Raw genomic sequence first — 25,678 nt, 5'->3', positions numbered from 1 at the left:
CTCAGTACTTGCGCTTCCGCCTTTCTGCCCGGCGGTTGCGCGTTCCCGTCGACGGGCGCGAGGCTGCGAGTGTGTAGTGTGTCTGTCTCAGTGTCCGAAGCATTTCAGATAGTTGAGACGGTTGGGGGGCGCAGGGGTGGGGGTGCAAGTGTTGGAACGCGACCAACGTCGCTGATGTGTAAAACCCGGAAGTCGGAAGTCCGTGGCATCTACCCCATTCCTCCGATTCCATGTTCGGCTTTTGATTTCAATTTGTTAAATAAAGCAATATATATATATATATATATATTTACATACATTCCTCCGAACACACAGCTCTTATTCACAACTCCAAGTTCTCCACCTGTCAATTTGATCTTCTCCCTACAACTCTGGTCAAATCCTGCCTCTCCTCATTACTCCCGTTCATCTCTGCCATTATCCACTCTTCCCTTTCCACTGACATTGTCCCATCATTGTTCAAAACTGCAGCTGTCACTCCCATCCTGAAGAAACCTGGTCTAGACACCAATAACTACAATAATCTCCGCCCAATCTCCAATCAACCATTTATTTTTAAACTTGAAAAAGAAGTCACCACTCAACTTCATTCTCATTTATCAAACAACTGCCTCTATGAGCCTTTTCAGTCCACCATCCGTCCCCTACACAGCACCAAAACAGCTCTATTAAAAGTTACCTCCGATTTTCTAGTTGCAACTGACTCTGGTTCACTTTCCATCCTCATCCTCCTTGACTTGTCATCTGCTTTCACACACCATCCTTCTCAATAGACTCTCCTCTATCGGTTTGGTTCCACTCTTACCTCAAAGACCGCACTCAGTTCATTCAACTTAAGCCCTTTTCATCCAAGTCATATCCAGTTTCCTCATGTGTTGCCCAAGGCTCAGCCCTGGGCCCCCTACTTTTTAATGATCTACCTCCTCCCCCTTATTGGCACCATATTTCATAAATATGACATTTCCTTCCATTGCTTCGCGGATGACACCCAGCTCTATTTCTCCTGCAAATCTAGCATCTCATTCCCTCACTTGTTGTTTATCTGAAATTAACTTTTGGTTCACCCACAACTGTGTTCTTTTAGTAATTTTAGTACTGTAAGTTGTCTTTTCTTTTGGTACTTTGTTTTGAAATGTCTACAGTTATTTGATTTTTAAATGCTTTTCAATGTCATTTTAATTACATTCTTTACCTTGTGTATGTAATGTGCTACAGCTAACCTACCGTACTGTACAAAATGTGAACAGAATACATTTTTTGGCGTATGTTACAGTACAGTACATGAATGTGGTATAACCGTCATAACTCTTAGGGTTATGATGCTGATGGTAATGAAAACAACACATGTGACACCACTGGTTTATTATTTTCCATTGTTAACAAGCTTTATGCTCACCATGCACAGACATCCACTTTGACACTAAAAGTAGTGTGTATATATTTATTATTATATTCTGAGAGATTTCATATGAGACCAACCAAGGCACACGCTGGTGAACGTTAGTCAGAAGCATACAGAAGAAACCCAGTAAAAGTGTTGTAGTGGCTTTTATCATCACAAAGGAAGCACCCAATGGGAAGGTTAACGGACACCTTGTCCTCAGCCGCCAGGTGGAGTGCCACAACAATTGAGGCGCTATCTTCTTGGTCTTGTTGATTCTTCTCTTTTGGGCCTGCCACCACTTGACCGTTGACCTGCAGACTGGCGCAGGCTGCCAGGCTGTTACCGGGGGAACCGGCGTCGCTGTAGACGGTCAGGGCAAGGCTGTAGACACCGTCGCGAGGGGCGGTGAAGACCCCAGTGGCCGCATTGTAGCCCATTCCCAAGTTGATGAAAACATGTTGGTAGGTGATGAGCTTGTCGTCACGGAAGGGCCCAAAGCAGCTGAGAGAATTACTGTTGGTTAGCGCCACAGAGAAGGCACTGCGGCTCGCTGTAAGAAGACATGTTGGAAACAATAAGTAATCATTGTGAAAGTTTTGGATTTCTTTGTGTCGTCTATATTTTTCTGACCTCTGATACTGTTGAGGGTGTTTTTTGTTCTGACTAACTCCTTCTCCAGCTCGTTGAGGCTTGCGTTAAAGAACATCTTCATCCTGTGTATCTGTTGCTGCATCATGCAGCAGCCGCATGTCGCCTTGTCTGTCACGCATACTGAACACATGCATGCAAAAAATGCTTCGAGATGCACAGATTCATCTGTACTGTAAGAAGAGTTACAGCATTTTTAAGAAGAGTGGTGTCCAAACTATAGCCTAGGGGCCATTTGTGGCCCATTGTCCATTTTTAAGTGGCCTTCGGCATTTACTAAAAATTACATTTTCCACTAATAAATTAGTTTTATAATCTGTTGAGGTTTTCTAAATATGTAAAGATGTAAATTAACTATTTACAATTAAATAAGTCACATTTCTCTTGAAAACACTGTGGTGAATATTTATGTTTTACACGCAAAAATTGTTTATTTCATTTTCTGTTCTGTGGCAAGGTCCAAAATGTAAACGTATCGCAATGATTCCCAAGTAACTTCTTTATAAAATAGTCAGATAACATAGATTGCTCTTGTTTTGGTCCTGAGATGAGATACGGTGCAGGGGTTGATATTTTCTGGTGGGTTACAGGTAGTCGTCCTCCAATTGAAAACGACCACGGAAATTGTTTTTCCATGCCCCAACTTATGACCAATCATTATGTATTGGATGTAAGCGCCTAACCCTAACATTAAACCTAACTTTGCAATATTTTTTCCACCTCTAGATGGTGCTTTTGGTTAAAAGATAAAGAGGTAGTACAGTGGTAATTTAATGAATTTCAACTGCATTTCTAACCCAAGAGCGCCATCTAGAGTGGTCAGAAAATATCACAAGTGCTTTATGAAGCTTCATTTGTCCATCACTAGTTTCAGGGTCTCACCACCCCCAAAATCTTGTAAAATCCTCAACTATTTGTCTTATAGAAAGCTATTAAGGTAGCTGTTTAAAAACAAACAAAAAACTATAGTATATAAATATTACGAATTTGCTTGATTTACTGATTTTGGTGTGCTTGATAAATTAAAGTCAAACATAATAATTCAAAGTGACCCTGCATCCTTCAATTTTTCTTTATGTGGTTTGGACACCACTGTCATAGAATCTTACCTTCCTCTTGGTTGGTACTCTCATCTTCAGATGATCCTGTGGGACCGCCCCAGGAAAAAGGATTGTCACAACTAACTAGCCCCAGAAGACAAAGGAATACGACAGCTGGAAAAAAAGAGTGTGTAATGTTACTAAGTAAATTATCACATAGCCTAATCGCCTCAAATGAAGTGCAACCAATTTTAAGGTAATAACATAAAACCCTGGCGCTGATCTTTTCTGAAAAATAACTAAATATGAATACCTGTCTCCTTTGATGGAAATTGTGTCTGATCCAATTTAAAACTGGTCTCACCTTGCATGATGCCTGCAACAGGGAAGGTTGTTTGAATGTCAGAATGTTTGACCGACTGATGCAGTGTGCAACTATTTAAATGTCATCCAAAACGCTCCTCCCTCTTTAAGCATTTGTCTGCCCTATTATTCCTGACACAAACGCATAAAGGCTTTGTTTTGAATTATAGGTCAGATCCGACAACCTATTTTGCCTTCTGTGGAGAATCTGTCAAACCGACTCAGCAACTATCTCTTTCTTTTAATTTTTTTTATTTTTAATTTTTAAATTTTTTCAAACCAGCTCTCCCAAAACTTGCTTGTGCCATGGACCAGTTTCACATAAAGACGTATTTTGTCACAGTGAGAAACTGTCAAAGGCCACCCCAAGTAACCTCAATTGTGTTCAATGTTAATTTAAAGGGGCGGGACATATGCGACATACGACTGACTGCTTTTAATTACATAGTTTTGTATTCATGTTTTTTTTTTTGGACAAATTATGTATTTTCTGTAATTATGACTTTACTAGTGTGTTTAAATAAATGATCCTTTCAAAGACATTTTCTTAATTGCTCTTGACTTAAATAAAAGTGTGTCACGACTTGGTGACAACAGGAAAATGTGGGACGAAGGATGGCAACGGATGAGAACAACGACATTATACCACTTTACACTGTTAAACACTCCTTATTGTGACACATGGCGACGCTTCAAAATAAAAGCTTCACTTTTATTTTATGTTTTATTTTGTTTTCATAACGTTCAACAAAGTAGCAAAACCATGAAATTGTAGCTCTGTAACAACATATACTGTAATGACAAAACACTAGAAAAGTTTCAAAATGTAACCAACGCCTTAAAAAAACTGCCTGTAACAATCATATTTCCTTTTACGTTAATAACGTGCCAGGTGCCATAACGATTGGGCGACCTACGTTGGCGTGTTGGTCGTTGAACCTACAGACCCCACTGGTGTGACACCCCTCTTCTACCACGGGTAAGTACATTTTGTGTTTAGTGTTTTTTTTTTGTTGTTGTCATGTTTAATTTAATCTGAGCTCGTTTTTGTTTTGTCGTAAATGTTTGACTCATGTCATACTATGTAGTTAGCCATTTAGGAAGCGTTATTCAAATGTTGGAGCATTTTGATTTGGTTTTGGTGCGACCGGTAAAATACGCTCACTTTCCGTGTTCATTGTTTGATTCAGCGGATCTTTTAATGCTACATGCTCGTGCAAAGACATGATTAGTGTCGATATTGTGTATCATCTTTGCAGCTGTACTGAAACCGCATTTAATCAATTATCAGGACAACGAAGTCCGAGATCACGCTGACAGCGGTGCCATCATCCAAGCATGTACTATTCATGGAATTTTCTGGGGAACTTGTATCCAAAAAAGAAATCGACTGACTGGGCCCTTCTACTGTGTGTGGGATAAGCAATATTTTTGTCCAACAGTATTTTTTTATTTTTTTTGCCTAATTGTAAAACACCACCCACTTTATATTTTAAATGTAGATTTTTTTCATTTTTGTAATTATTACATGTTTCCAAATGTATGTTGGATTTATATAGATATATTTTTGGTCAGGAGACAGTTGGGAATCCATGCAGGCGGGCGCGGGCAGCTCAGGGATCCTTGCAGGTCCTAGTCAGTTAATGCCTTCTGAATGGTGTGGTCATGTCGTGTCTCGTGTGTTTCAGTGCATGTGAGCGATGTGGCGGTCGTGGCTCAGGGTGTAGATACATACATATTCACATATAAATTGTATACCCATATATAAGTAGTGATGGCAAAACGAGGCATTCTGAAGCTCTAAACCTTTTTTGAACCACTGTGTCATAAAGTGGTTTACTAACCGAAGCTTCATTCAGTACTTCAGTGTCAGTAGAGATAATTGTGCATTTGGATTCCTCATCTAAAAGAACCCCTGCAAATGTGACACGCTTCTTGTGTCATTCATATTTTCTTTGGGAGTGTGCTTGGTGTACTACTGAGTGTTTATACTTGACATTGTGCTGAATGCTTATGTAACTCAGGTGTTTTTATTGAGGAACAGCATTTTATGCATATGTAGCGCTAGGGGGTGGGATGAAGACACTCTGTACTGAATGTACTTTTATTTATAAAAATAATACAGTATATAGATGTGTATGCAGATTTAAATAAGAAAAGGAATGGTGAGATAGACATAACTATTACCATTTTATGAGAAGGGGTGGGTAAATTAAATTTATTTGTTGTTTTGATGGTCCATTCTGTATTATTACTATTGTTAGTATGGTTATTATTTATTATTCGTTTACTTGTTCTTATACAGTAGAAGGTTGACTGCATATTATTTGCAGGGTCAGAATGAGAAAAAAAAGTGAACAAATCAAACCAGTAAGCTGTATATGATTAATTTATTTTGATTTTTATCTTTATTAACTATATTTTCATTATATAAAAGGACAAAAGTATATGGAAAAAAATCATCTTGTGATTCTAACAAAGCTATAGTTCAATCAACTGCAGACATTTCATTTGTATTTCAATCCAAATGACATACTTTTACAGTAGCACCAACTCCTCCCCAGAACCGGAATCCTGGATACAGTGGACCGCTAAACTGGGTCACATGTCTGTGGATGAGGTGAGCCTTGTCGTTGTTGATGCGGTAAAAAGCCAAAATGCCTGCATGCTGGTCCAAATAGGTTCCAATCCGTCTGCCTTTGGACGAGCCCAGGAGTCTCTCCTGGTTATTGTGCCAGAAGGAGAAACCGGTCCCAGACCAGTACAAGCTCCAGGAAAGTGGATTGTGGCCCAAACGGCTTCTGTCATCAGAAGACTGGCGATCCATATCCTTGTATGCCACTCCAATGGTAATCTGGATGAAGAGGGAGTGAACATTCTTGTTTCATTTTTTTTTCTTACAAAAAGTTTTGTCCAAAAAACTTTCAGGACTGCCGCTTACTCAGAAAAAAAAAGAAACTACAACATTTTGCTGCTCATCTCAACAAAAATATTATCTGATTCCTAACATTATGGGAGATATTTGTGTTTGCTAGTACAGGGGTCAGCGACCTTTACTGTCAAGAGCCATTTTAGGCCAAATAACAACAAAACTGTCCGGAGTCGCAAAACCTTTGAACATTGTGATGAACAAAACAGTATGTCCATAATGCCTCTCTTCTTCCTTTTGTGGACATTCTATGGTAATTTCTTGTTTTTGGACATTTTATAGTTACTTTTATTTAATTAATTTTCTGTCTGATTTGGCAATTTTGTGCACATTATGTGATAAATCGGGATTTCTTTTGTTTTTGGACATTCTATCTTTTGAACATTTTTCTTTACTGCCATATATATATATTGACATTTTATGGTCACTTTTAGGCATAAAAAAACATTTTAATTTACCTTTCGTCTCTTTTTCTGAAAACTTACAAATTTTGACTTGATATTTTTGAATAGTCAATTCATTCAAATAATATTTTTAACAAAAAAAATAAATAAATACATTTAAAAAAAGAAGAATAATTTCGACTTTTTTTTTTTTACAAATCCACAGGGGAGCTACAGGAGAGGAACTAAGGAGCCACAGGTTGCAGGCCCCTGTGCTAGTAGGATCACCTTGGGCCCAGTCCACTCCACCTCCCAGTAGTATGGGCTGCCTCCCAATGGCTCTCTGCAGAGAAGCTGTCGCCAGTAGAGAAAGCGTTCCGGGTGGTCTACTGGGTTCAGGTTTTCGGCACGTAGTGTGGCCTTACGACCGCCATCTGACAGCTGTATATGACGATACACTGTGTTGGGGTCCATTGTGGGCTCAAAGCGAACTGGAGGGTGAAGATGCATTTTAAGTAAGACTCTGGAATCACCTAAAGTTTTTGACAATGTGCAGTACATATTCCCTCTCTTATTCCTGGGGAAAGAAATTGACTCACATTTCAGCAATTCTTCCCTCATTTTTGGTTCTGGGTTTACAAGTGCTATTGTTGTGGACCAGGCGTGCCAAGTACAAAAACAGAAAGGGGAGGGGCGAGTGAATTAGCTGTGAAAAGGTTGTCAAGGCAGTTAGTTTTATGTGGTTAGTCACCTTGAGGTTGAGGTGGAGGGAATGGTGGAGGCGGTGCTGAGGCTTCATTGGCAGAGGCTGAATAAATGAAATACATCACAAGTCGATGGTTTCTAATAACGCTTAGCATTCTGCTTCACATAATGCAAAAATGAATTACTCAATGGCTGAAACCAAATTCAATAATGTCAATATTCGCCATATGTTGAACTCAGTTGGTCATAGTCAAGTGTATACATCTTGATGATCACTTACCTTGGGGTCGTGGCAAGGGTAAAGGTGCAGGATTTGGAGTCTCATAAACTACAGGAATAAAAATGTAAACAAAATTGTTTATCATATAATATTAAGAAGAAAATTGGTGTCAAGTTACTCCACCTGTGGTTTGCACAGTAGAAAAGCCATTGGCTGGCATAATGTTCGGTGCTGTGGCACCTTCACTTCTCGAGGCCACAGGGTCCTCATTCACTGCAGAGATAAAAATCCACTTAATATCAAGACAGGAGAGATGGTGGGAAACTTAACTAAACTGACATAAAGTGGTAAGTTTGGCAAGACTGGATTTGCAGAGCTCCTTTATCGACTCTTGTAACTCCTTAAAGACTGAGTGGGCGTCCGCTACCACTGCTTCCTCTTTGCAAAGAATTGGTTCTTGTGTGCCACCAGTTGGACTTGCCATCTCCATTGTGAGGAAATTCTGAGCAGGGACAATGATAACAACAATCAGTTGTCTGCCAAATGTGAGTAAAAACCCTACGAGTGATATCTCACTTGACACCCTAATACTACCTTTAAGAAGCAGATGTGGTCCTGCATGTCTGCCATCCTGCTCAACTCCTCTCCCTTCCAGTGAAGCTGTACCATCTCCTGCTCCAGTCTGTGAATACGGCCCTCAATTTGGCTGCCAAAAGACCGCTCATGCGCGCCGAGAAGTTCACCGACTTGGGTGCCAGTGAGAGTAACGGCATTGACAAGATCGGAAAACATATCCAGTCTCTCTTGCTGCAGTGCCTGGACCAAAGCCTGAAAATAGAAGGATTTGTTTTGTATTTTTGCTCTCAACTGAAAATGACACCAGAGTACCTAAGGGCTCAGTTAATGACCGTCACGGCTCCGCTGTTTTCAGGGTTTGGCCATGTGACATTTGCAAGCTGAGGGCTTCGGCATTGTGATGTCATTCTCAGTCAACAGAAAGAGGCAAGATGGCCGCCGCCTAAGATGGATAAAGGCTGGGGGATTCTTCTGCTTAATTCATATTCCACAAACGCAATATTAATCATGATAGAACATATTTTTGGCTTGACTGCCTGTTTTAGGTGAATGCTAGATTACACCCTTATTTTGCCAGTCAATGGAATTTTCAAGTCAGCCTCGTGAACCACTACCAATGAACAGCTTGAAATAAAATGTAATGACATCAGACAGAGCAAACCAAGGATGGTAAAATTGTCCCAAAATATACATGTTAGCGTGAATCATACCTTATATTGACGGGCAACGTTCGGGAGTTCCTTTAGAGTTTTTTCTGTCTCCTGGCCTCGCCTCGCCACCTCTGCCTGCATTTGAGTGAGCTCTTTCTAAAAAAAAGAAAAAAGAATACTAAATAAAAAGACGACGACGATAAATAGGATTTTTTTGTAGTTAGGCTGTCAGTGGTTTCAAAAATCTTCACTTTGCACATACTTGTCTCTCCTTCCTCTCATCTTCAGGTTTGAGTACACGATGCCCTTTGTGTCGATGCTGACAACAGACCACGCACACACATTCCCGGTCATCGTGGCAAAAAAGGTCCAAGGGCTGGTTATGTTGAGGGCAGGGTCTGGCAGCCACGGCAGGAAGTTGAGGATACACACTGCCTTGCCGTGGTCCAGTATCTGGAAGAATCTCCATGTAGATTGGTTCTGAAGGCATAGCAGAAGAAACATCCGTAGAGGGTTTCTGCGCAAGACTATTGGTCCGAAGTTTCTCCAAAGCTTCCACTAGGAGTGTGCTCTTTGCCAAAGTAGGTCGAGGCTTGAAGATCTGCCTGCATTGGGGGCAGCTGTACTGGGCCTTGGTGTTCCCTTTGTCCCAATGACTCTGGATACAAGCTAAGCAGTAGGAATGTCCACAGGGTAGAGTTGCTGGATCCTTCAGGGTCTCCAAACATATAGAGCAGACAAAAGTCTCCTCTTCAGACCACGCCGAGGCCATGGGTGCCGTGATGGGAGACGGATGTTTGCCTTCCTTCGAGGTCAGATGCTACGGGAACCCAGCTTTTCCCTAAGGGGGACAAAACACACTCTATTTGAGCGGAAGGTTTCAAATGCAAAGTTGTTTGATTCACATGGTGCTTAGAAACTGCAGCAGGTTCAACTTGGGGCGAAACTGGTAAAACCGGTTCTTGGGAGTTTCTCTTGAGAAATGGTCACCTGTTTCTTTCTGACAGTAAAATTTAATGTTTGAGGGAATAAATTCAATGTTTATCCTAGAAAACAGTTGCCTATTTTAGTGTCACTAATTATGCTAATAGCTACCAATTCAGTGTTTTTGTGACATTTTGTCTTGGCTGCTCTTTTTTTTGTCAACGCCGCTTGAACCTGTTATCATAACCACATCAATGTTATTTTAATCTCCTCACTAGCTCCCAGGTGAACAGACATATTTTGACATCAATTCTTTCATTGTTTTGAAATGCATGAATGGTTGAGCTTTTCACCAATCCAGGCATTGCCCAACATTTGAGACAAGGCACTCATTTTACATGATAAAATCTCAACAGAAAACAGAAATGTCAGAAATACTGAAATAATGATAACGCTTCACTTTACTCACAGATTTATTGCTGAAATTGAACAAAAAGCTGATATAGTTGCTGAAACCCAATCTGCGCATGACAATGGGTGGATAGCATACAGAGCTTTATTTTTTTTTTTACATCTATGAAAGAGCATTTATTTGTTCTGCCTGTCCCTACATCACCGAGTATGACATATTAATGTTTGCCAGTAATCATTTCTCTGATTTTGATTTCAAAACTATCATACATTGATGTCTATATGTAATAATATAATGAAGTCATCATACATTTGTAAGGTTTCACAATCATTAAATCCCTCTGACAGAAGCCATAACTACAAGTACAACGATCTTGTCAAGTAAAACAATAAAATAAAATATTATTATTATTTTTTTAAAGGTAGTCTTAGTGTGCGTTTGCCTTTCTCATATTTTAGCATGCACTGACCATAGGGAGATTTGAAATGCCCCTTTTGAGCTGAATGCCTAGGCTAAGCTAGGAGGGGCAAAGGCATACTTGCATTCCATGTGTATGAACAAGTGGAAGACAACTGAAAACAGGATGCTGGAACATTGAGCACAATGTCGTGCTATTACCACAAGGGAACTAGGAATGGCATTTAACAGGCATAAACATGTAAGTAAATAAATAAGTAAATAAGGGAATACTAAATAAAGGAATTCACCACCCGCAAATAAATGTAATTGTGCATTATTTTGATAGCACATGGGTATTTAAAAAGTAAATTCATGAAAATTGGTTAAGAAATGAGAATGTTGAGATTTAATACTGTATATCATGTCAGTGCATTGACTTTGATAAGAAAGATGCTCTCCCAACATGGCCGCCAATTTGCGCTGGTGAATGTCATATCAGTGTGTGACCAATACGTTTATTTGTTTATTTATTTATTTATTTAATCCATCTATCTATCTGATGTATCTTTGTACAGCATCTTGTTTTATTACCGTTTTAACGTCACGTCATCAATCTTTACACGTTCTTCTTCTGTTGCATTATCCATCCTTATGACTATGCCGTATGAAATGTGGAATGTAAACAAAATTTCTTGGCTTGAACTCGAAAATATTGTAAAGCAAGTTTTGCGTCACGACTGCGCAGTGATATGGCAACAGTGACGACCACGAAGCTACCCGGCGCCGTTACGACTAATGGCAGCCGGCTAAATGTTTTGGTTACAACTTTCACGGTGAGTTTCTTTCAAAATAAATTATACTCTGCTAGCTGTATCACGTGTTGTCCACTGTTCAGCCTTACGTTCCGTATAGCAACCTTGCTACGAGTGACCTTTACGTTACGTTTTATAACTTGTTCCAACAGCTTCGCATTATGCTAACGCGCTATCCAGCTAGCCGACGTAAAGACGGACGCCAGATTACTAAACGTTACATTTGTTCAAATCGGTAATTGTATGAGTGTGATTGGCTGGTAACACTCACACATATACACACACCGTTCTGTGCACATGTCCGCATTAAATACACGAATTGGACACATTTTTTTGGGGCCGCGTAGGGCAACCTCAGAGAGAGCTCTTACCAACCAGCTTTGCGAGTGCAACTCAGCTGTTCTGGACGGACATGCAATCAGTCGTACTCCTTGGCAGGTGGTCAAGAAGTTCATTCATCACTTTTAAATGCTTGCTAGACTCGCCGTAGTTTGCTCAGCTGCGCCAAAATGTTGAATAAATACTCACAGTCTATGCATTAAGTAAAAGCAGAGATACTTGGGTAAAAATATGTTACTACTTGATGAGTACAATTGACTTTACTAACCAATACTTGTTTTGACTTCTTTTTCTAGAATGTTTCGGGGCTCACAGCTGGTGTTTAGCACTTGTCCGTTAAGGGCACAAGTGCGACTGAATGAGTCCAACAGTACCCAAGCTCGATGGTACGTGAATGGAAGGAGAACGTGTTACTCACTCTCCACAGAGACTGCATCCTGTCCAACAAAGCATTCACCTTTTAACTTACACCGTGGCAATGAACTAAAGCAAGAGGCCCCATTACAAAACCTTAAATCCACAGATCCCGCCAAGTCTCATTGGAAGCACAACAAAACTGTGAACACTCAGGATTGTTTATCAAACGTAACTTGTCGTCTACCTCGGAGAAGATTTTGGGATATTTATCATCCTTCACACAATTTAAACAATACAACTTACTGCCGTTATTCCCGTGACAGACAGAAGGTTGTTAGGTCTTTACATTGGTTAGAAAATGTCCAGACTAGAGCACAAGCCTACAGCCTCTCTTCTCACCAAACCAGAGCAGTTCACGGAGCCTGGACTGAGTGTCTAACTCTGGAAAATGAAAACAGGTGTCGACGGAACCTGGCCCCAAATTTGAAGATCTATAATGTGGAGAAGGTGAGAACATCTCAGAGCCAAGGAAACAATCAGGGAAGATGGGCATCCATTCTGGTTTCACTCTGCAGCGAAGGGGGAGAACCAGCATTTCTCTTCACGCTGCGCTCCAGCATGTTGAAGGGCAGGCACAAGGGAGATGTCAGGTTAGTAGCGGCACGTGACTCATTTTGTGCACACTTTCCTGAGTGCTTGTCCTCATTTGCACATTTCTGTAGCTTCGCAGGGGGCAAGAGTGATCCATCAGACAGTGATGTGGTGGCCACTGCGCTGAGGGAGGCCCGGGAGGAGCTTGGCATTAATGTGTCAACAGAAAGTGTGTGGGGTGTCCTCAAGCCTCTCAGGGACACGGTGAGTTAAGCATTTACCAGATTTGCATCAATGTGGGACAGACTCAAAAACAGCTTCTATCCACAGTCTGTTGAAAGTGAATAAAGTATCTGTCGAATCTGTCTGTGCCCAAAATGGGAATTTAGAACCAGTATTGTATAACAGAATACAAATATAGATACCGGTACTTCTCCCACCATGTTATGCTGAAAGTAGGGGTGTCAAAATTAGTGCGTTAATTTAAAGTTTCTTTAATGCCACAATTTTTTTAAAACGCGTAATTAATGACCACCCCTTACTTGGAAAGCCTGTACTGGGGAAATTTAGTCGCAACGCAGCAGACACGTCCACATAAATTTTTTTGCAGAAATCAATGTAATAATAATGCATATATTTGTGGAGACTGCGGTCAAGTTGTATTTTACAATTTTTAAAATGTGCAGAAAGATACTTCATGTTAAAGATTAGATAGCTCTTAATATGAAAAGAAAAAAAGCACTGAGCTGTCACTCTTACAAATGCAATTATACCATCTAGTGGCAGAAAAATGACTCAACACAAATCAATATCACTCGTTTTTAATAGTACAGTACATTTTTTTTATTTTAACTCAATTTTATGAATTATGAAATTACTGTATCAATAACTAACAGATGCAGCCATATTTCTATAAGTTTAACCTTTTATGTTAACAAGAGTATGAAAACAAAAAATAGATATTTTATTGTACATTTAGAAAAGATAACATTTGCGATTAATCGTGAGTTAATTATTGAAGTCATGCGATTAATTACGATTCAGAATTTTAATCGCCTAACAACCATAGTTGAAAGCAATAGTTACTGTCCCACAAATATTATACAAGTCATAGCAGACACAGGTTCCGGCATGGTCACACGTGGATTTATTTGAATGTAGGAATGTGTGAAAGCGTGCACACACTTCATGATGACACTTTATCACGTGACCTGAACTTGTCATTTGACCTTTCTTTAGTCAGGTATGTTGGTGGCACCTGTGCTGGCTAACGTAGGCCGTCTTGAGGAGTTGTCCTTCAAACCAAATCTAGCAGAGGTAAAGTCATTCTGTGATTGTTGCTTAACAAATAACCCCATTTGGTAATGTCCTTAAATCTTGTCCACAATGCTGATTTCTGATAACTGCAAAATTTAAGTTTTTCTCTTTGGTTCTCAGGTGGAGGAGATTTTTAGTTTGTCTTTGTCCCACTTGTGCGACCCTCAAAATTGTGGGTACACACACTTTCGGACAGGGGACAAATATGGATACACGCTGCCAGTGTTTCGTAATGGGAAGCACCGCGTTTGGGGCCTGACCGCCGTTGCCTTAGATCGTACACTAAAACTTCTTATCCCATCACATCTGCAGTGAAGCTCATTCATTGTGTGGCTCAAAGTTTATATTTAGTAACATGCAATCAAGCTATTTAGCGTTTTTTTTTTTTTAACATTTGAACTTGTTTTCAGAGTTTCTTTGATTTAAGTCTCTTTTGTTACCCTCCTTGTTATCATACAAGTTTTATGATCTCACTACAGTAGGTCACCTACTGACTGACTGAATGGAATTGATTAAATGCTAAGTTATGTTGACGTTGATTCATGGCTATTTATAATTACCTCTGGTGTTTTTTTACCTCACTCAAACTAACCTGTACTGTTTTAAGAGTGAACATTTATCACGATGTGGTATGTTCAAAGACAAATTAAAGATCATCTGAACACATTTTCTTCCAGTAGTTTTTATTCCTCGTACCTTAACAAGGCAATACAGTAAATGTTGCACATGACCAACTGGAATACTAGAAATGCATTGCAGTTAAAAGCACAGCTGATGTAAACATTGCAGTAGATAGAATTTAGGGGAAATTTGGTAATCTAACTTTTGCCAAAATTTAATTATTTGTGCTTGTGTGTTTTTTTTTTAAGTGCTTTACATCATTATTGAGGATTAAAATGTTTCACTATATTGGTGGTTAAATATTGGAATTGATATTAGTTTATCAAGTCATAGCTCTATACAGCACTTTATTTCTGCTGTGGTTGTTTTTAAATGTGCTCTATTAAATAGAATAGAGTTTGTAAATGGTTTGGTAGATATTGAAGTCAATCAACCAAACCACTTCCATTAACAAAACTTACAGCGTTTTTGCTGTTTTTGAGCGCTTTTCGCCATTAAAGTTGCTTCTGGGAAGTGGCTTTCTTTGATGTAAATTAAGGAAAGCTTTTCTAGTCACTTCAAGTCAGTCCTCAAAGTTCTAAAACAATTGTTTTGTTGTTGTTTTAAAATGTGTCAATCAAGGCAGCGAGCACTCCATGGGCTCCTCTGTGTCAGGCAGGAGGTGGCAGTTGAAAGGCCAGCTGAAGGAGAAAAGGTCCAATGCTTGGCTGCACTGCTGCTCAGCCGAAGAGCAGACAGAGCGGCACGGCTGCAGGACGCCTCCATGAGGGCTGCACTGCGGCAAGAACATCCCACAAACGAGTTTCCGCAAGGGCTCGAAGCAGGCCAGCTCCATCAGAACCTTCGACAAGACCACAGAGGAAAGAGAACTGTCCGGGAACCCGTGATCCCAATTTGACAAAAAAGTGGAGTTTAATTTAATGGGAAGGCAGTGGTAGCCAATATACCCTGTACTGTCGCAGAAGTGTGGCCGCTTCTCTCTGATCGGTGATGGAGAGCCATATGTTGGGGAATGAGGTGAGGTTGTAGCTGAGACCCAGACACATCTCCACCTCTATTGACTCACATGGGGAAGCTGGTGGCATCAACAAAATACAACAAAGTCAGGGCCCACGTTTTGGTGACAGAAACGGCTACATTTATTTTCAATAGCCATAGAAAATAACAAGAAAAGATCCTTTGAGTCACAGATTATAATTTACTCACTGAAGGGAGGATAAGTGGAGTTGCCACAATCCCGTTCATCTGCTCCGTCAGGGCAGTCGTTCCAGCCATCACACATCCACTGTTGGTGAAGACACTCGCCAGTACTGCAGGCAAACTGCCTCGGACCACATGTCCCTTTAACAAAAGACAAAAAAATGCATTAGTCCATTAATTGGTCAAAAACCTGTTGTGAATTTTGCCCTTGAGCAGTTGAGCATGCTCGGTGAAGTTTACAGAAGATGAAAAGTTCACTTGTAAATTATACTGCATTTTATTTTACCAAGTATTTTCACCTGAGAGCTCTTAACTTTTTTTACGAGTAGCCTACTGTATATTAACAGAGATATGAATGAGGCAAGAAGAACAGCATTGCACATAAAAATGAACCATTGTGAAAACATGTCTTTATGTACAATATCTTGGGAGGAAGAACTCACTATCCAGCAGGGACACGGACTGATACGTTGCGTTAAAGCCGCTGTCAGCCACTCCTTCGTCAGCCACAAACAATACAGTCATGTACTGGCCGGACGAGGTCAGGTCCGGTGGGAGGGCGCTGCCACAAAACCTGACACAGAAAACACAGTTTACCGGAGGCTATTAGGATCATCAGAGCTAATGTTACAGTTCACAAAGTTCAAATAAGAGCATGCACGTAAGGTGCGCTATGTGGACCAAAGTATTGAGGGACAGACACCTCTTCATCAGTCGATGATTTTTCAGTTTAGCAAGCCATTTTGAATAATTGTATGCTTCCAATTTTGTGGTAACCATTTGGGGAAGATCATTTTCTGTTTCAGCAAGACTTTCCAAACACCTTAGAGATGAACTAGAACGGAAATGATGAACCAGCAGAAAGCTCTCTCAGGCCGAACATTAGTAAGCGTTGACCTCAAAATGATGCTCTTGAAATGTGTGGCATGCAGGCTCCCTCTAGTGGTATATGAAAGAACCACTGGATTAAATGTTCAAACGGCATACCGTCACCCTCTTAAAATAATTGCCTACGTCATTTTTGGTGTGTGCAAAAATTATTATTTTGGCCTAAATCAAATCAAACAGCAAATGGTTCCATTTTTTTGTCTCCTGAAAATTCTGAAAAAATGACATAGGCGACTGTTTTAAGAATGCGTCCATACTGTATATTAGAGTGGTTGAAACATATATTTGTTTAGTACAGTACAATTGTATTTAACTTTCATGTATAAAACAATTTAATCTTTAAAGGGGAAGTCATCCCCCCACCCCCCCATTTTTTTGACAATAACGTGTTCTATGCAGCCCCACTAGTCTAAATATATTTTGGTTTAATTTTGCGTTAGTGGAATATAAGTTAAGCAGCAAAATCCAGCAGTTTAAAAAAAAATTATATATATATATATATATATATATATATATATATATATATATATATATATTTGCTGTCGAGTGAAAATTACATCACAGTTGCTCAGGTCTCAGGTAACAACCTATCACAGCTCAGCTTCAGAAAACAGGTAAGCTGTGATTGGTCGTTGCCTGAGTCCTGCGCAACTGTGATGTCATCTTAAGTCGACAGCAAGTGGCAAAATGGCCGCCCCCTGAGAAGGATAATAATGGCTGTTTTTTTTTTTTTGCATAACTCATATTCCACAAATGTAATATTAATCAGAATGTCACGTTTAGACTATTGAGGTCACATATATTATTGTCAAGAAATGTTTCAGGTTGGGTTTCTTATTTGGGTACAGTTTGTTTGAGCACAATTTGTTTACACACTGTAATGTGTAAACTGCATGTCACTTCATGTTTTCATTGTAGTGGTACTTGGAAAGCCAACTATTTTTTGAGGTGGCTCTTGGTGGTATGTTGCTGATTACACAACCTGTCTAAGTTTTACCTTCCCAGAACTCTTCCAACTCCAGTGTTGCTGCTGTCGTGCACCTCCACATAGTCAAACTCACAAACATCCTGTGTCTCCAGGCTGAAGTTTTTGAAGCTCAGTGTGATGACGTGACCCTCCTCAACAGATATGTGCCAGACACAAAACTAACAAGCGAACGCAGGGTGGTTAAAATGGTCTCTTAATGGTTTCTAGATCGTTGTGAATGTACCTGCTGGTGAGGGTAAGGCCTGGGGTGATTTGGACTCGCCAAGGAGCCATATGGTCCAACTTTCCGCCCACCACATTCTGTGGATCAACAGCAATGTTAAGACAATAAATATCACCATTCTAAGGACTCACATTAGGATTTTGGCACTCTACTATGTAAATTCTATCTTCCCAGGATATCTAATAAACGAATAATGTGTTTATTTCACTATTTCTCTTACCACTGTTTTTATGACTGCAGTTGGCCTCATCTTTTTGGTCATGGCAGTTTGGATGGCCATCACACACAGACACAGGCAACAAACAGTGGCCACTGTCGCACATGAACTCGTCTCTGAAACAACTTTCTGAGAAACAAGCAAACAGGCGTACATTACACAGACAGACGGCGGAACATGTGCATGTTGCTTGCAGGCAGCTAACAAACTCAAGGAGGAGTTTTCCTTTCGTTTGTCATCCATGTAAACAACAAACCACTGACTGTGTCCAGGCAGCAAGGTCCTGTACTGCGCTGTGAAGCCATTGCCTGCAATGCTGCCATCAGAGTGGAAGGTCACCCATACTGTGCTGCTGTTTGTGTTGACTGTTGGCGGAGCCACGGCACCACAGAACCTACAGGAGGGAAACATACATGTGTCATGTGAAACAGTATGGATACGGTTGCGCTAAAGGAACAGAGGTTGAGGTTTGCCCCCCACCCCTTTCGCATGTTATCTTTTCTTATCTAACTTGGGGAGCTGATAGCGACCCGTCAGGTTTCTCATTCTGGCTCCCTCTGCTGGTCATTCCTATTTTTGTTTCAAGGACGGGTTATGACTACATAAACGGCATTAGCGTTATTGTATGCCAAACATGTTACATTACAACAGATGTATTAGGGTTTATTCGTTTCAAGACTCAAAATAAGTTTACGTTGCGCAGATAATAACTCATTCACTGCCATTGACGGCTATAGACGTCAAAAATTCATTTGAACTATTTTTATTAGTTCAACATTTTTTCCCACTTTTGTTAACAAGAGTATGAAAACCTATACTTTTTTTGTATTAGAACAGATATAAAATTTGTGATTAATCGTGAGTTAACTAGTGAAGTCATGCAATTAATTACGATTAAAAATTGTAATCGCCTGACGCCCCTAATTTTTAATAATCTTTTCTTTAAAAAAAAAAGATGATTAAAAATTTTTAAAATATATATTTTTAAAATATATTTTTTAAAGAAAAGATTATTAAAATTTAGGAGCATCAGGCGATTACAATTTGTAATCGTAATCAATCGCATGACTTCACTAGTTAACTCACGATTAACGACAAATGTTATATCTGTTCTAAATGTTAAAAAAAATCTAGGTTTTCATACTCTCGTTAACAAAAATGGAAAAGAAATGTAAAACAAATATAAATAGTTCAAATGAATTTTTTGACGACTATAGCTGTCAATGGAATGAGTTAAAGACCTCCGTAATTCAAAAAAAAAAAAAAAAGAAGTATTTTTACAGAACGCTTGCTCAATTTCATGAAAATTGTCAATTGCCACAGTTAGAAACACTGTTGTTGTCGCACTTCGTTACAATAAAGATATCTTGACAGCTGGAACGTGTGACTTGTATTTTTTAGGTGGCATCCAAAGCACGTCACAAGTCACGACGTGTCTTCCTTGAAAATTAACATGTTAGCATTTAGCAAGAGTCCATGTCCCTGCCCTAGAACTGATTTGGGTTGACATAAATCTCAACAAAAATTATAAAATATATATTTAAAAAAAACATTAAAAACAAAAAAAATATTTTATTTAAAAAAAGTAGTGAAAACAGTAACCTTGCATTGTAGGTGTTCTGAATTAACTTAATTAATAACTCAATTACTTTTTTGAGCAAGTAATGAGTAACTATAACTAATTACTTTTATAAAGTAATGCTCCCAACACTGGTGTTGATCCACTAACCTTGTGACAACGGAGCTGTGCTCTAAATGCTCCTGTACCTCCAGCCAGTCAAACAAACAGGGAGACGGACCCTCCACATTCAAAGAGGACACGTGGATCTGAATTAAGTGAGGGGGTGTGACTTGGATGACCCACACACACAAGGTGTTGGGGGGATAGGAGCCCGGGTGGTTTGGGGAGCTGAAAAAACCTACAGAATCAGTCAGAACTCCGCCACAACCTGAAAGAAAACATGAGTCGTCTGCTCCGTAATCAGAAAAATAACAGCCTTAAACAATTAAAGACATGTCAGCAGGCATGTGGTTGTGTGTCCTACGTGTTGCAGTGGTGGGGATGCTAGCAGGGTGGGCTACTGGCATACTGTCCTGCTGGCTTCTGTTTGATGGGAGTGAAGGTGTGTCTCCACCTCCTGCACTCAACGGGTTTGAAGGGCTGGTGGGCAACAACTGCTCTTCAACCTCCTGACCTTTGATCTCTACAAGCAGAGCAGAAATGCTAAAATATCATTAAAGTTATGCGTGATTTTAAAATTCACTTTAAAAAGAAATTGTTATGTTTGTGACCGGGTGCTATATTATTATAGGAAGGAGCAGACACTCACGCGTGAGGATGAGGGCCAGCGTCAGGCCGAGAGCTGCAACCAGGAGCAGGGCAGCGGCGGAGACCACCACCTTTCCACAGCCACAACCTGCACCTCGCAAAGGACCAACACACACCACGAAGAGACCCCACCCTCGGCCTGAATGTTCACACAAAAACTTTTATAGGGACTCTGGCAAAACATTTAGAACTAGCGCTTTTTTGCAATTAATAATTTAAGTAGTTAAACAATAGCCACATGCTGAAATGTGCGTATTTGATGCATAAAACCCATTTTTTTATGTACAGTACTTGCAAATCTACCAGTTGTTGGTGGTTTGATTGGCTCAGGGGTGGATGAGGTCATTCGAAGTCCCTCCACACGCTCCTCTCGCTCCCCCTCCAGCTCAAAGGCGGGATTGCAGAACACATTCTGGACAAACAACGACAGAAAATCTAAAATCGTACGCAAGTCAACTTTTGTACTACAGTATTAATGTGTAAATTACATTTCCGGTACAAGACGTTAAACATTTCTGTTTGCGATCAGAGATGAGTTATCACCAAGAAAAGGTTAGCAAAAACATGATTATCTGCCAAAGCAATAATTCACTAATTATAAAATTTGGAAAAATATATTTGACCCACCTCAACATATCTGTAATTTCATGACAATAATACAGCTTATTTTATCAAAGCAATTTCAATTATCAAAGCTTATCATGATTGACCTTTCTCACCTTGTAAATGTCTGAGGCGTCTGAGTCGATGACTACTTGGCTGAGATCCGACATCTTTGGTCCGCTGCTCCTCTGTTAGCGAACCCAGAAACACTCCATGTGTCCATGAGAAAATGTTGAAGAATTAGTCCAAATGTAAAGCTCTAGTGATGTGAGTCCTCGTGTGCATCAGAACAGTACAAGGTTGGCTATCCATCAACATGCCCCAGGTAGAAATGTTAAAAATCATTTAACTTTCACTATATCTGCATTTCTTATGGTTTGTGATGTTGCGCGATAGCCTCCAAAATACTTTTAAAAAACTCTTTCCCAGTGTTGAGCAAAGCCGAGTCAGCTGAGAGGACTTAGCCCTGAAGCAGGAGGGCACGGAAAGGTGGGGCTCCCCGTTAAATCCCAAATAATCCCCAATTTTAACCCAGTATGTTTTATACTTTTATTCACAGGGAGGATTGCAAGTTTCGATATTGAGCAGATGTTGACAGAAGCATTTCCACTCAAACTAAATGGGTTAAATGACATGTACTTACTCTTAGGTAAAAATCTCCACGTCTCAAAGTTGATCAGACGACCCTTCAAGAAAATGTCACTCGGCCTCTCGGGGTCACGGTGAAAAGAAAAAAGTGGAGACTTCAGGACACAAAGCAGGGAAACAGAAGAGGGAAAGTCAACCCCCCCAAAAATCTTTACAATGTTTTACATGACCCCACTAGTCTAAACACAGAATTCTGATTAATATTGCATTTGTGGAAATAAGCAGCAAAATCCACCCTTTTTATCCATTTTAGTGGCGGCCATTTTGCCATTTGCTGTCAAAGGACAATAGAATCACAGTGGGGTACATTGTGAAGTAAACTCCAAGCGTGCACATGTACCATGGATACTTTCACATTTTTAAGTTATAATATTTTTTGGGGGTAGTTTAGTGGCACTACATCTGGGGCTTTTCTTAAGGTGGTGGTTGTTTCGCTGGCTAACATTGCAGTGCGGGCTAGCAAGTGGCAAAATGGCCACCTCCTGGGATGGATAAAAAGGAGATTTTGCTGCTTAATTCATATTCTACAAGCAAAATATTAATCAGAATGTCAGGTTTAGACTAGTGGGGGAATATTGTAAAAAAATGATTGGGTTGACTTCACTTTCAGACAAGGTTAACAGTATATGGAAATTCAGGTGATAAATTTAAGAGAACCAACTGCTGCCAACTACATCTTATTTGCTGATTGCAGGAATCTTAGTAGGGCTGAACGATTTTGTAAAATTATCTAATTGCAATTACCCCCCCCCCCCACAATATTATGAATTTGATTTAATAAGTGATTCTTTTTTCCCCAACATCCTCTTCCCATGTATTTTTTTTAAACAAACTACAGCAATGAATTTTTTCGGAAATGTTATAGTCTTCTAGGTTAATATTCTGCTAAAATAAAGGCAAATAAAACAAGAATGAAAAAAATGACATTTTATGTATCTACTGTACTTCCATTACAGTTGTTAACACCTTGACTTGCAGTCTTTTAAGCGTTGACTCCAACTTCACAAGTCTGCCAAACGAGTGTGGCACAAACATAAGTCAGGCAGTCAGAAACCAAATAACATCAAAAATACAAACAAATCTGTGGCTTCATCACTTCAACTTTTCATCATTCATGAAACAATATGTAAACTCCATTTAATCACTGAACTTATCTAGACACTATTTAAATAATAAATAAAATATATATTATAGATAAAACAATTGACGATGAAGCAGTTTGTTTTTCACAAATTGCAACCTTTCCATTGTGATGTCGATTTAAATTCAATTCATTGTTCTGCCCTAGATGTTTAGAGTTTGACGAAGGCATGGGAAAGCTTGAAGAGTCCACAGATGTGACGCTGGAAATGACAGAAAAGTCTGGATCGCTTCGGTTGCTGCTTGCTTGCCCATGCGACTTGACCTTGGATAAGAAGAACAAATTGGACAAATAGAAGGACGGTGTTTTTTTTCCAAAAACAATTCACAGGTACAAAATTGGTCGAGAGAGGGCTGATTTATTTCCCACAAATTTTAATCATGTACTACGTCAGGTCATACTGATAGTTATATCAAATATGAAGAGTGTTTTTTTTTTTTTTTGAAAATTGCAAACTTCCCTTTTAAGTCACCAAAGATTGGAAAACTAGCCTAAATTGTAAAATGCTATCAAATAAATCGAACATACATCTACGTTCTTTTTGTCGAAATAGTTTCGTCCATTGAAGCCTTCCGTTTCCGCAGGTTACGCTGGGGTTCAGCTGAGCGCAACGCACTTTCACCTCCTCCTGCGCCGTCTTCATTTCCCGACAGATCAGTGGAAGGGCCACTGGAACAGAATGACCCCTGAGTCCCGACTGCCCGTACCCCATCTTCTATCACTTTTGTCAGAACAGTGATGGCCGTGGTCAGGTCAGATACGGCGCTGACCAGTTGCCTGGTTTGCGCAACGATGGCCTGAGTGTCCCGTCTGGATGCGCGCATAACAGAGGACACAGCTCTCACCTCATGTACAATGGACTGTAAGCCATTTTGAAGCGCTGCGGACTGATTTTTCTGTTGCTGTAGCAACTCCTTGTCGATGTCCTCATAAGGTGGCTGCTTCTGGGGCTCTGCAGAGTTGCCCGTTGATGACTTTGGCCGACTCAAGTCCGGCGCTGATTCTGTAACTTCTAATGCAGTCTCTAAAAAAAAAAGCAGGATAGCTTGTTTAAAGAATTATAACATCACCGAAAATGTCGACTTACTAAGTTGTGATTGCACAAAATTAACATTTGTGTGCACAAAAGTTTTCAAGATGAGTCATTCTGCTTATCAACGATAAAAAATGTGTGCAGTAGACAACAATTCTATGTGTAGTCAATGCCTACAATTTGGGCAAAGTCAGCATCCTGTTGTTCGACTTTCGGCTTAGTCCCTGTCAGTTCAGGGGTCGCCATCTGTGATGCTGTGAAATCATACCCGAATAAATTGAATGCAACTTGTAACAGAAACAAAGTGGATATTTTGCAGTGACCGGCAACTCGCCACTTAGCGGTATTTTGCCGTAAATGGCGTGAGAACTACAAGTACAAATTCTGCGGCAGTCAATGAGTACTAACTCATAATGTGATGATGGTTAAGGCTGTCACCCCAAAAATGCGTGGTCACGGGTTCAAGTACCACTGTATAACGTTTTGTGTTTGGTAAAATTTCTTGACAACAGCCTATTGACAATTCCAAACATCCAGGCATTTCTGATACTTACACGGTGAAAACAAACGGCATATTTTATTGCCTTAAATTGACTATCATGCAAACCAGGCATAATGTTATAGTAGTAAACTTTTCGTCATTTTGAAATCAAAATAATCCTCACAAATTAAACAACATGGATGTAAAATCCAATGCTTTTCAATGGACGGAGAGGGTCATTTCACCGAGTAAGACCACCATTTGGATTTGTGACGTAAACTCGGAATTGCTCTGAGGGTTATGGTTAAGCTGTTAATGCCACTAGCAGCCTATCTTCGGTGGCAAAACAAAATGAAAACTTGGTGAAAAGATAGAGAATGGGTGAAGCAAGGCAGGAACCAGGCCCAATGCATATAATCTCGGTCTGGTGATTGACCAATCAACCAACCAATTTTAACCACCAATCAGCAGGAGATTTGCCGGTCACGGAAAAATACCCACTGCCTATAAAACAAATGTGTGTTTCACATGCATAGGCCTACCTTTGCGTTCAGTTTTAGTTTCAAGGATGTCAAATTCTTCGATTCCAATGATGTTCTCATCACAGAAGGTCATCTGCAACTGCTCCAAAATTGCAGACAGAGGTATGTCTTGCGCCGATCCAACTGTTTTATTGGCAGCCGATTTGTTCTGAGCCATTTTTTCTTTTGTCCTTCTTCGGATATCTTGCCATCTTTTCTTAACCTCGTCAAGTGTTCTTCTTGTTTTACTCACAGCGTTGACTTTCTTACAGATGTTCTCCCATATTGCGTTTCTTCTGTTGATATTTAGATTTCGTTCCTGTAACTCACCAATATGTTTGTTTGCTTCTTCCACCAACACCGCCAACTCCATCACGCCAAACTTCATTTTGCGCTTGCGGGTCTCTCCCAAATTCTCCATGCTGAAAGTGACAACTACCAGCGACACCGATGGCGCAAAACCGAACAAAGAGGTAATGAACTATCATAACATCGGTGTCACAGACACCAACTTGGACAGCGACCAGACTCCGCGTTCTTCTTCGCTTGTTACTTCTTCTACGTCTTTATAACTCGATACTCCTTCTACATAGCGCCCCAAGTGGTCACAGAGACACTACATACGATCCCCACCACTTCAGGCTGTTACCAAAAGCGCGCGGAATATGAGTGCTGTGTAGACACGCAATTATAACGGCCGCTTGAGGGCGCAATCTTCGTAGATTGCACGCAAACC

The 25,678-nt window shown here is 40.1% G+C and overlaps 5 protein-coding genes across 17 annotated transcripts; 1 reads left to right on the top strand and 4 right to left on the bottom strand.

Moving 5' to 3' along the window:
• Positions 1 to 1,491: 1,491 nt before the first annotated feature.
• Positions 1,492 to 3,443, bottom strand: cbln20 (cerebellin 20). Its single transcript, XM_077566239.1, has 4 exons — positions 3,386 to 3,443; positions 3,142 to 3,246; positions 2,015 to 2,155; positions 1,492 to 1,934 (listed from the first exon to the last, which is right to left on the bottom strand). The coding sequence occupies exons 1-4, from the start codon at positions 3,441 to 3,443 to the stop codon at positions 1,501 to 1,503; spliced, it is 738 nt and encodes a 245-aa protein (XP_077422365.1). The 3' UTR covers positions 1,492 to 1,500.
• A 2,368-nt stretch (positions 3,444 to 5,811) lies between these two features.
• Positions 5,812 to 12,579, bottom strand: ftr86 (finTRIM family, member 86). Of its 4 annotated transcripts, none has more exons than XM_077566138.1 (11): positions 12,445 to 12,579; positions 9,161 to 9,739; positions 8,959 to 9,054; positions 8,267 to 8,500; positions 8,012 to 8,174; positions 7,856 to 7,945; positions 7,733 to 7,780; positions 7,499 to 7,555; positions 7,347 to 7,391; positions 7,036 to 7,238; positions 5,812 to 6,289 (listed from the first exon to the last, which is right to left on the bottom strand). In XM_077566138.1, exons 2-11 carry the CDS (start codon positions 9,668 to 9,670, stop codon positions 5,954 to 5,956), a joined length of 1,782 nt encoding a protein of 593 aa, XP_077422264.1. In that variant the 5' UTR covers positions 9,671 to 9,739; positions 12,445 to 12,579; the 3' UTR covers positions 5,812 to 5,953. The 4 variants fall into 4 exon arrangements, with proteins under 4 accessions (XP_077422264.1, XP_077422262.1, XP_077422263.1 ...); XM_077566136.1 differs by lacking the exon at positions 12,445 to 12,579 and adding an exon at positions 11,817 to 11,975; XM_077566137.1 differs by lacking the exon at positions 12,445 to 12,579 and adding an exon at positions 11,821 to 11,968.
• On the top strand, positions 11,299 to 14,715 carry nudt8 (nudix hydrolase 8). Of its 6 annotated transcripts, none has more exons than XM_077566145.1 (6): positions 11,299 to 11,466; positions 12,081 to 12,170; positions 12,600 to 12,791; positions 12,864 to 12,996; positions 13,972 to 14,049; positions 14,170 to 14,715. In XM_077566145.1, exons 1-6 carry the CDS (start codon positions 11,444 to 11,446, stop codon positions 14,362 to 14,364), a joined length of 711 nt encoding a protein of 236 aa, XP_077422271.1. In that variant the 5' UTR covers positions 11,299 to 11,443; the 3' UTR covers positions 14,365 to 14,715. The 6 variants fall into 6 exon arrangements, with proteins under 6 accessions (XP_077422271.1, XP_077422267.1, XP_077422270.1 ...); XM_077566144.1 differs by lacking the exon at positions 11,299 to 11,466 and adding an exon at positions 11,519 to 11,883; XM_077566146.1 differs by lacking the exon at positions 11,299 to 11,466 and adding an exon at positions 11,879 to 12,007.
• mfrp (membrane frizzled-related protein) lies at positions 14,664 to 22,445 on the bottom strand. Of its 4 annotated transcripts, XM_077566131.1 has the most exons (14): positions 21,762 to 22,445; positions 21,235 to 21,327; positions 20,807 to 20,927; positions 20,517 to 20,654; positions 20,232 to 20,390; positions 19,916 to 20,135; positions 18,450 to 18,580; positions 18,190 to 18,315; positions 17,970 to 18,046; positions 17,756 to 17,904; positions 16,314 to 16,444; positions 15,877 to 16,011; positions 15,618 to 15,745; positions 14,666 to 15,511 (listed from the first exon to the last, which is right to left on the bottom strand). In XM_077566131.1, exons 2-14 carry the CDS (start codon positions 21,286 to 21,288, stop codon positions 15,287 to 15,289), a joined length of 1,794 nt encoding a protein of 597 aa, XP_077422257.1. In that variant the 5' UTR covers positions 21,289 to 21,327; positions 21,762 to 22,445; the 3' UTR covers positions 14,666 to 15,286. The 4 variants fall into 4 exon arrangements, with proteins under 4 accessions (XP_077422261.1, XP_077422257.1, XP_077422260.1 ...); XM_077566135.1 differs by lacking the exon at positions 21,762 to 22,445 and having other exon boundaries at positions 14,664 to 15,539; positions 21,235 to 21,693; XM_077566134.1 differs by lacking the exon at positions 21,762 to 22,445 and having other exon boundaries at positions 20,517 to 20,603; positions 20,819 to 20,927; positions 21,235 to 21,691.
• A 228-nt stretch (positions 22,446 to 22,673) lies between these two features.
• LOC144052175 (uncharacterized) lies at positions 22,674 to 25,534 on the bottom strand. 2 transcript variants are annotated; one of them, XM_077566052.1, is made up of 3 exons: positions 24,964 to 25,534; positions 23,436 to 23,931; positions 22,674 to 23,171 (listed from the first exon to the last, which is right to left on the bottom strand). In XM_077566052.1, exons 1-2 carry the CDS (start codon positions 25,361 to 25,363, stop codon positions 23,438 to 23,440), a joined length of 894 nt encoding a protein of 297 aa, XP_077422178.1. In that variant the 5' UTR covers positions 25,364 to 25,534; the 3' UTR covers positions 22,674 to 23,171; positions 23,436 to 23,437. The 2 variants fall into 2 exon arrangements, with proteins under 2 accessions (XP_077422178.1, XP_077422176.1); XM_077566050.1 differs by having other exon boundaries at positions 22,674 to 23,931.
• Positions 25,535 to 25,678: the final 144 nt, after the last annotated feature.

Source organism: Vanacampus margaritifer, chromosome 5 (genome assembly GCF_051991255.1).
Source record: "Vanacampus margaritifer isolate UIUO_Vmar chromosome 5, RoL_Vmar_1.0, whole genome shotgun sequence".
In the NCBI taxonomy this organism is placed as follows: domain Eukaryota; kingdom Metazoa; phylum Chordata; class Actinopteri; order Syngnathiformes; family Syngnathidae; genus Vanacampus; species Vanacampus margaritifer.
The sequence above is the reverse complement of the archived record's forward strand: the minus strand, read 5'-3'. Positions and strand labels throughout refer to the sequence as shown.